Genomic DNA, 9590 nt, shown 5'->3' with positions numbered 1-9590 from the left:
ATGTTGATGCATGTTCTTCTATGCCTTACACAACTATGTCTTGCGCCCTAAACAACGTCTAAAGACTTACCAAAAAATATCTATTTCATGATTTGAAAAAATTGAAATGACTCGGTCTGAAAATTCTTTTTGTGATTTTTGTGCTTCTTGTATGCTGCTTCCTATCATGGGCATGCTGATTTTGCTAGAGATTCTAAAAAAACTTAGTCCTCTGAGGGACCTCTTTTTGCAAAAACATTCTTTTAGCCTCAAAATTTTTGGGGAAAATTATTCACCGAAAAGACTTCCTTAAGGTCAAAATATAATTGCCCTCTAATTTTCTTTTTCTTCTCTCCCCCCATGGTTTCTGCCTTGACTCATTTCTCTTCCATGAACTCTATTCTCTATGCCCTAAATTTTTCTTGAAATGTCCTTTTGGATTTTCATCTCAGCAGGCTTGCTCTAACTTTTGCCTAAGCGGCCCTTTCGGGTTTTCCACCTAGCGAGCTCCCTTCTTTTTTTTAAATTAGACAATTACCAGGGCACTCATATCAAGCACCTATCTTGTCATGCTCAGAAGACATAGATTAAATCAAAACAATGCAGTTTAATTACTTAATCATTTGATGTATCCCTCAAGACACAAACATTCGCAATCATAATTAAATAAAACCCATTCCTAGTTAATGCAATAAAAACTTCTTTATTTATTCAGGTACACCATTACTCCCTCTTACATTTAGTTTTGCCAAATTTCTAACCTTTCAAAGTTAGAAATAAGCTTTATAACCTGCCGAATGGTCTTTTCAGGTTTTCCATCCAGATCTTCTCTCATCTCTCCTTTTGCCTAGACTGCCTTTTGCAGGTTTTTAATCTAGCATTTTTTCTTTTCTTTTCTTTTGTTTTTCTTTGACCCTTACTTTTGCCTACACCATCTTTTGTAAGTTTTCAGCCTAACGGGCCTATCTCACACAAAGTATCGTTTGAGCTTCTCTAAGTTGACTGGTTCTTGAAATTCATTCCCATCCAGGTCTGATATTCTTACAGAACCTCCTGGAAAGATCTTTTTGACTATGTATGGACCATCCTAGTTTGGCTTAAACTTTCCTCTTAGATCAAAAGGGATGGGCCAAACTTGTTTCAAAACCATGTCTCCCTCTTTGATCTTTCTTGGCTTCACCTTCTTATTAAAGGCCCCTGCTATCTTCCTCTGATAAGCCTGCATATGATACAAGGCTCGCATCCTCTACTCATCAATCAAAGCTAGTTCTTTATATCTTTTCTGGGCCCACTCATTTTCCGGAATCTTAGCTTCTAGTGTCACTCTCAAGGATTTGACCTCTTGCTCAATGGGTAGCACTGCTTCAGTCCCATACACTAAAGAGAATGGGGTTGCCCCTGTGGATATTCTTGTAACAGTTCGATAACCCCAAAGAGCATAAGGGAGTTTCTCAGGCCAATCCTTATAGGTTTCAACCATTTTTCTTAGAATGGTTTTCACATTCTTATTTGTTGCTTCTATTGCTCCATTAGTCTGTGGCCTGTATGGTGAGGACTTGTGATGCTTAATCTTAAATTCGGTAAGTAATTCTAAGAAATCACCTTTGAACTGGTTGCCGTTATCTTATACTATCTCATGGGGTACCCCAAACCTGCAAATCAAGTTCTTTCACACAAACTTACTTATCTACTTGGCCCCTACTACTTTATAAGATTCAGCTTCAACCCACTTGGTGAAATAGTCAATTGCCACAATGATAAGTCTATGGCCATTAGAAGCCATGGGAGAAATCTTCCCAATAATGTTTATGCGCCATATTGAGAATGGCCACGGTGAAGTCATATTGTAGAGTTCACTGACGGTAGGTGATTCAAATTCCCATGGATTTGGCACTCATGGCATCTTTTCACAAATTTAGCGCAGTCAGTATCCATGGTAGACTAGTAATAGCCCAATTTTGAAATTTTGCCCGCTAATGCCCTTCCATTCATGTGAGGACCACACACTCCTGCTTGTACTTCCTCCATTATCTGCTCAGACTGCTTTTTTATCACACACAAGAGTAATAGTCCTTCGAAGAACCTTTTGTGGAGTTGCCTCCCAGCCAAAGTGAACTGAGTGGCTAATCTACGAATTGTAGCTCTATCCCTACTATTGGCTGACTGTGGGTATTCTCTTACCTCTAAATATCTTCTTATGTCCTCATACCATTTCATCTCATCTTCTAGATCTAAATGTGCTATTGTTAACCCTTCATAGCATGGGATTTTACTCCTCACCAGGATAACTAGGTGGGTCAGCTTCTGATCACCCTTCTCCCATAAGGATGCCAACGTGGCTAGAGCATCAGCCATCTGGTTCTGAGTTATAGGCATGTGCTTCATAGTCACTTCCTCAAAGCTAAATAATAGTTTCTTAGCATACTCCAGGTATGGCCTCAACTTTTCTTCTTTCAATTCCCATTCACCTTTAACATGGGAAACCACTAGCATTGAATCTCTGAACACCTCCACTTTTTTAGCCCCAACAGCTATTAATGCCTCTAGGCCACAACTGCAAGCCTCATATTCTGCAATATTATTAGTGGCTGGGAAACATAGCCTTTTTGACATTAACAATTGTTCTCTATTTAGTGCTTCCAAAACTACCCCTATACCGGCTCCGCTCTTATTCATGGCCCCATTAAAGTACATTTTCCATGGCCGGACCACTACTAGCTTGAGACTCTCATCCGGGAAGGCTGTTTCGACTTCTTCCTCCTCATCAACTGGATTTTCAGAAAGAAATTCGGCCACTACATGCCCTTTGATAGTTTTTCGAGTCTCATACACAATATCAAATTCATACAGTAGGACCAACCATTTGGCCAGTTTTCCAACTAGCATCGGTGCTTCAAATAGGTGCTTTAAAGGATCCATCCGGGATACTACAATAACTCGATGGGTCTGAAAGTAGTGCCTTAACTTCTTAGTTGCCCATACTACAGCTAGACAAGTTCCTTCTATTAGTGAATAATTCTCCTCATAAGCAAGGAGTTTCTTACTGATGTAATAGATGGCTCTCTCCAGATTCTCTACTTCTTGTGCCAACATTACCCCCAAGGCCATGTTTTCCACTGATAGGTAGAGGATTAGAGGGATGCTAGGGATGGGTGGTGACAAAATTGGTGGATTTCTCAGGTACTGCTTTATCTTTTCAAATGCCTCTTGGCATTGCTCATTCCACACCACTGGCTAATTCTTTCTTAGTAGCTTAAAAATTGGTTCACAGGTAGTTGTGAGCCTAGCTATGAACCTACTGATGTACTGTAATTTTCCTAAGAAACCTCTATTCTCTTTTTCTGTTCTTGGGCCTGGCATCTCCTGGATTGCCTTCACCTTGTCTGGGTCAACCTCATTCCCTTTCCTACTGATCATATGCCCTAACAGTTTGCCTCAAGTGACCCCAAACGCACACATGTTAGGGTTCAATCTCAATTTATACTTGATGACCTTCTGAAAGAACTTCTCTAATGCCTCAAAATGTCTCTCCCTAGTTGGGGATTTTACTACCATGTCATCCACATATACTTCAACTTCTTTGTGCATCATGTCATGAAACAACACAGTAGCCATTCTCTGATAAGTTGCACCAGCATTTTTTAGCCCAAAAGGCATGACCTTATGACAATAAGTCCCCCATTCAGTGATAAAAGTAGTCTTTGCTTTATCTATCAAATCCATGAGGATATGAAGCAATGGGAAATTATCCTTAGGAGTAGCCTTATTCAGGTCCCTATAATCTATACACATCTGAACTCGCCCATCCTTCTTAGGGACTGGCACAATGTTGGCTAACCACTCAGGATACTCAATTACTTCAATGAAATCAGCCTCAATGAGCTTTTTCACCTCTTGAGCTATCTTTTCTTCCCATTCTGGCCTAAGCCAACGCTTCTTTTGTTTTACTGGCCTCATGTTAGGGTCTGTGGGGATCTTATTTTGTACTATGTCTCGATCAATTCCTGGCATATCTTTATAAGACAAGGAAAATGCTTCTTGGTACTTTATTAATAAGGCTACAAATTTATCTCTTTCTTTTTGGGTTAAAACTTCGGCTAACTTAATGTCTTTAGGATCATCTTGTGTACCCAAATTAATAGAGATTGATTTTAATGCATTATTAGAAACAGATTCTAAATGATTATAAATGTTATGCGTGTAGCCATTAGGATGAACATCAAACAAGTAAGCAAAAGGACTAGTCATATTATTTATTTTTGCCTCAAAATCATCATCAAGTACATCAGAAATAACAATATCAGTATCACTACTGTGAGCATTACAAAAGACAGACTCAAACTTAAGGGTGTAGGTCCAAGTGCTTGGCTTCCATGCAGACCTTAACTCGATGGCACTGACCTCTTGTTCTAATTCCTCAACATGTGGCAGCTCCTGGTCATCTGTCCATGCAATTGCGCCCTCCCTGATAAACTTGGTGGGCTTGAGTCCCTCTTCATCTTCAGCTGACTAATATCCCAGCCCATATCTAGTGATCTGTCCCTTTATTTTTTGAAAAGTCACTAAGCCATTAGCTCATTTTACCAGACCCATGCTAGGAAAAAACTTCATCTCTTTTATCATAGTGGCCACCCTAGGGTCCATCCAATCTTCATAGATCCCAGCAACTTGGAAACCAGACAATAGTGGTACCGAACCATCCACTTGCAGCATAGCTACTTCCCCATCTCTTTCAGCATTGACGGTGATTATACCATCTTAGTGCGGGATCTTAATCTTTTGGTGGAGTATAGAGGGGACTCCACCTAAGGGATGGAACCAGATTCTACCCAACAATAAGGAGAATGTCATGGGGATCTATAGCACAGTAAACTCAACTTCAGTTTCTATAGGCCCCACCTTAACCATAGTCTTGAATACCCCTATCATGTTTCTCTTTGAATCATCATAGGCCCTAATAACCAGATCAGAACCAGTTAGTTCAAACATTGTCAACACCATATTTTGGCCGATCCCCAAAATCAATAAATTTCGAAACTGATCCCCAACACTAAGTCTCCCTTTGCTAGCCAATTAAATTTCCGATCTCCCTCTTTGCTAAACAACCACATTTCCGATCTCTCCTCAAAATGAATCAAATCAATACTAAGTCCCCATGTCATTTAAAGCCTTGCTAATCTCTCAAACCAATTGTCAAATCTCCTGAATAGTCAATTACATTACCGATCTCTCTTGTCAGACGAAACTGAACTAGCACTAGATCTTCATTTTAAAAGTTTAGGAATAATCAAGTTAAGGTTCCAATCCGGTTTAATGGCGATCCCGATCTTAAGTGCTCAAGCCAAATTTCCAATTTTAATCAAATCCCGTTTAGCGTTGGTTCCCTGCCGATCTCATGCTTATTGTGTTTTCCGACCTCTTACACTTAGATTAATAATCACCTTTAGTTGTTTTAATATGCTCAGACAATCAAGTGTTTAAGTGATTTAGAGATTTTCCGATCACATCCATTTACTGAACAAAAAGGGAATTTCATTTCATATTAAAGTTTGTACAAGTCATTCGGCTGGAGGATCACCCCCAGCCTGATCTACATTTTGCTCATTTCCTCTCTCACCCTCAGCCTCCTCCTCGCTATCCTCACCTTCGTCCTGGGGAGCCAGATCTACCATCCAAGAGAAGTCCTCCTTGGGGTACCGCTTCTTGAGCTCGGCCAGGAGATCCCTGTGAGCATTCACATAAGCGCCGGCCTCCCTTGTCACTATCTCTTCCTCTTTCACTTTGAGCTCCTCGGTGAGGTGAGCAACTTCATTGGCTTGGAGCGCCTGAACTTCTTCAAGGACACGAGTTCGCTTGGCCAGAACATGAGCTTGCTCGGCTAGCTTATCTTTGTAGAACTTCATCCTCCCCTCAATTTCATATATGTAGTTCTGAGCGGATGAGAGTTGGGATCGGAGGGAAGCCACCTCATGACCCATCTTCTCGACCTCCTTACCCAGGCGGTGAGCCTTCTCCCGAACAATGTGCTGATTCACCAAGCACTCCACGTTCAGGCTCATGGATCGGGTCAGGATGTCATCAAGATTGTCCGGGGACAACCTGTCCTGATCCTTTCGAAGGCAAATAGAAGCCCCCAGAACTTTGGCCAAACCTGGATTCTCCCGAACAGTTCGGTTCTTCTCCAGGGAATGGATCAGCACTTGAGCACCGCGGGAGAGGGTCCTTGAGATAGGTTGGGAAGGACCCCCTTCCGTACTCGAAACGACTAGAGAAGGTGGAGGTAGCTCTTCTTGGCAAGGAGGAGATCGGATCACTTCTACCTCAGGGATCGGCTGCCCCGAAGGTTGAGATGAGTCTCCCTGTATGTCACACCCTACCCCTCTGTAAGGCATAACATGATCCCGTAGTATACCTAATGAATTACCAACTCCGTCTACTGATAATCCATTAAATACACTACAAGGGATTTTAAAAACTTTTCTTACTTCTTTTACAGTGGTGAGCACTATTTACAGGTGTGAAAGACTTTGGTGAACTGAAGTGAAACAACTAACTCATTTGATTTATTTGGAGTATCTGTAAAAATTTTGGTAAGGTGCCATTTGTATTTTGGACAAAACAGTTCTTGAAAACTCAGAAAGCACTTCAATATATTTTCAAATCTCAACTCCAACATTTTTATCAACACAACACATTTCTCAAGTCAAATCCACAGTGATTTTCAAAGACTAAGATACAAAGATATAACCCCATTTTTACAAGCCAAATAACTCATAATTATTTTACAACTTTATCAGACAACTTAAATTTACAAATCGCCAAAACCAAGAACAAAATATACATACAGTGAATATACATTACAAGACAAAATGCCACATGTGGTATACTCACTATACCCAAAAATCTCTCATTGGCGATACTAGCGACCTAGCTCGCCGCCTGTCTGTCTCTCTACTGCGACAAAGAATAAAGCTATCACGAGACAATGTCTCAGCAGTGCACAACATTTACCAAATACAATTTTTAAATCACAATTCATAAATCATATCAATAGTGGATACTTAAAACCATAGTTAAATTCAAGACAATAAATGTCAACAAGAATTTAAACTCCATTTGTTAATATCACAATAATTTTCAATAAGTCGATCATGGTTGAATTCATAGACAGTATATGTCAATAAGAGTTTAAATCAATTTCACAATCTCACAATACATAATAACACAATTCGATCAAATAATCAAGAATACAAAGGTTGCCAATCTATAACACAATTTAGACCATGACACAATTTTTTCCATATATGCCGTGTTGTACACCACGACAAGACATGCTCACCCCAATAATCGAAATCAATGAGGGAGGAAGCTAGCTATATAATGAGAACTCATCCATACTCACCTCACTGGAAGTCAAAGAGGGAGGAACATAATCATACTCACCCTGCATCGATAAGTCAAAGAGGGAGGAATAATCACACTCACCCCATTAATGGAGGAGGAACATATTATCGTGTCATGCCAATTGTGAGTCAAAACAATTCCAAACATTTTATTCAAATGATCCGTAAGAATCCAATAAATTTCCAAAGTTATAATTTCATTCACAAAATGGCAACACAATTCGTAATTCACTTCAATTTCCACAAAACCATTTACAGTGCTTTTCAATCAATAAGTATCCATCAATATCATTCAAACAATTTTTCACGCTTTCAAACCATTCACAATGTTTTTCAATCAATAAGTGTCCATCAAACACATTTCCACAATTTAAAACAATAATATACAAATAGTCAATATTTATTTCAATTGAAAAATTCAAAAGAAATAGCCGTTGTACAAACCTCGATGATCGCCCTCGATCCGACTCGGTGTTTCCTTCCTTTTCCCGAGTCTTTGGTAATCGAGAAACACAATTTGAAGTGTTTCAAGACTAATTTAAACTGTCTCTATCGATGGTGTTTGGTAAATAATGCATCGAACTCAATTATTCACTTAATCACCTAATATACCGACCTCGCTATGCTTTTAGGTAAATTAGGTTTTAGCGTCGTTAATATGTCACATTTGATAGGGTTTTAGGTTTGGTATGTTTTACCAAAGTCATTTCCTTGCTTAGTGCATTTTAATGCAAATTGCTAGATTCCGGGACACTGGTTTGACCTAACCGGACGATCTAGTTCCCTCGGTTTTCGGGTCTCGGTCGAAACTACAAACTTGTAGATTTAGGTCTTATGGACCGCGGTGCAAAATTTTAGGTCAATCCGAGTTAATTAGACCGAGTTATGGTCATTACACTCTTGCTGGTCAAATGGTACCATTTTAGGTCAATTTTAGGTCAAATTGGTCAATTCTGGTTCGGCCAGTTTTTGGACCCGAACTTGTGCAAGTTGTTTGACTTGCTTATGGTCATTTCTGGGCTTTTTTGTCTTCATAAGACTTGTAGGTATGGGTCTTAACTATTCATGGTTAAAATTTCAGGTCAATTGGACCTATTTTGAGTGAGTTATGGCCTAAATACTCACTGCTGCCCAAATGGTCAGTTTTTAGGTCTCAAGTGTACCTAATCCGAATTGGTCATTTTTCACATCAACTTGCAAGCATAATTTTGGTATGGTTTCTCAATGAAAGTTGGCACATTTTGTGCCTAGTTTCACCTCAAATTGGTCTCATACCAATTGAGGTTACACATTTCAGGTTATGGGCTAAAATGTACACTGCCCTCAATATGCATTTCACACCCCACTTCAAACACACATATACCTTGCAATTTGGTTCACTTCCCTACCAATCTGTTTTGGTACATTAACCACAGTATAATCTACTTTACATTAACATTATTTTGGGCAGATTAACATTACCCTCAACACACCAAATATAATTCACATTTACAATATCTCAATACCATTACATACACACCTAAACACCACTAATTCTCACATACACTTTACACAATAATTTCATACACATATCCTTCATTCTTTAATGCCACAATTCTGCCAACACTCCCATGAATATACACATTTATTCAAGTGTCCCCAAGGCTGCCCAAATTTGTCCTTCAACATCAAAGTGCTGTCCAAGTTACCAATTCCCATCCAAGTGCATAAATCACCATATAAACATGAAATAATTCACTAGGTTATTAATTTACCATGATCAACATTATTTCTCATCAATTATATGCATAATAAATCATCAAATGTGTGACCCCATGGCTGTCCAAAAATGGCTATCTCAATAACTATTTAACTTCAAAATTTCCTTCACAAAACCAACACCCATAACATGCACACAAAACTTAACAAAGCTATCTTCAAAATTATGAACTTACCTTATGCTTGGAGTTTGTTAAACCTTGCTTAAACTTCTCAAATTTAGTATCAAACTCTTCCTTGTGATGAGTAGACAAAGTTTCATGAAGGAACTTAAGAGATTGGAGTTGAAAATGGAGAGTTAAGAGAGCTTGCATGAGAAATGGCCATGGTTTTTCCTCTCACCTTCATTCACGGCAATGTTGAGATCACTTTGAGGAAGATGAAGTTCAGCTGATTTAGTGGAGTTACAGCTGCCCTATTATATTTTTATTTTATGCATTAGTGGTCCAC

At 39.2% G+C, this 9590-nt stretch overlaps 1 protein-coding gene across 1 annotated transcript; it reads right to left on the bottom strand.

The window, feature by feature from the left end:
- Positions 1-1920: 1920 nt before the first annotated feature.
- LOC110663055 (uncharacterized) lies at positions 1921-3990 on the bottom strand. Its single transcript, XM_058147723.1, has 2 exons — positions 3640-3990; positions 1921-3213 (listed from the first exon to the last, which is right to left on the bottom strand). The coding sequence occupies exons 1-2, from the start codon at positions 3988-3990 to the stop codon at positions 1921-1923; spliced, it is 1644 nt and encodes a 547-aa protein (XP_058003706.1).
- Between the last annotated feature and the right edge of the window lie 5600 nt (positions 3991-9590).

Source organism: Hevea brasiliensis, chromosome 5, assembly GCF_030052815.1.
Source record: "Hevea brasiliensis isolate MT/VB/25A 57/8 chromosome 5, ASM3005281v1, whole genome shotgun sequence".
Taxonomy (NCBI): Eukaryota; Viridiplantae; Streptophyta; class Magnoliopsida; order Malpighiales; family Euphorbiaceae; genus Hevea; species Hevea brasiliensis.
The sequence above is the reverse complement of the archived record's forward strand: the minus strand, read 5'-3'. Positions and strand labels throughout refer to the sequence as shown.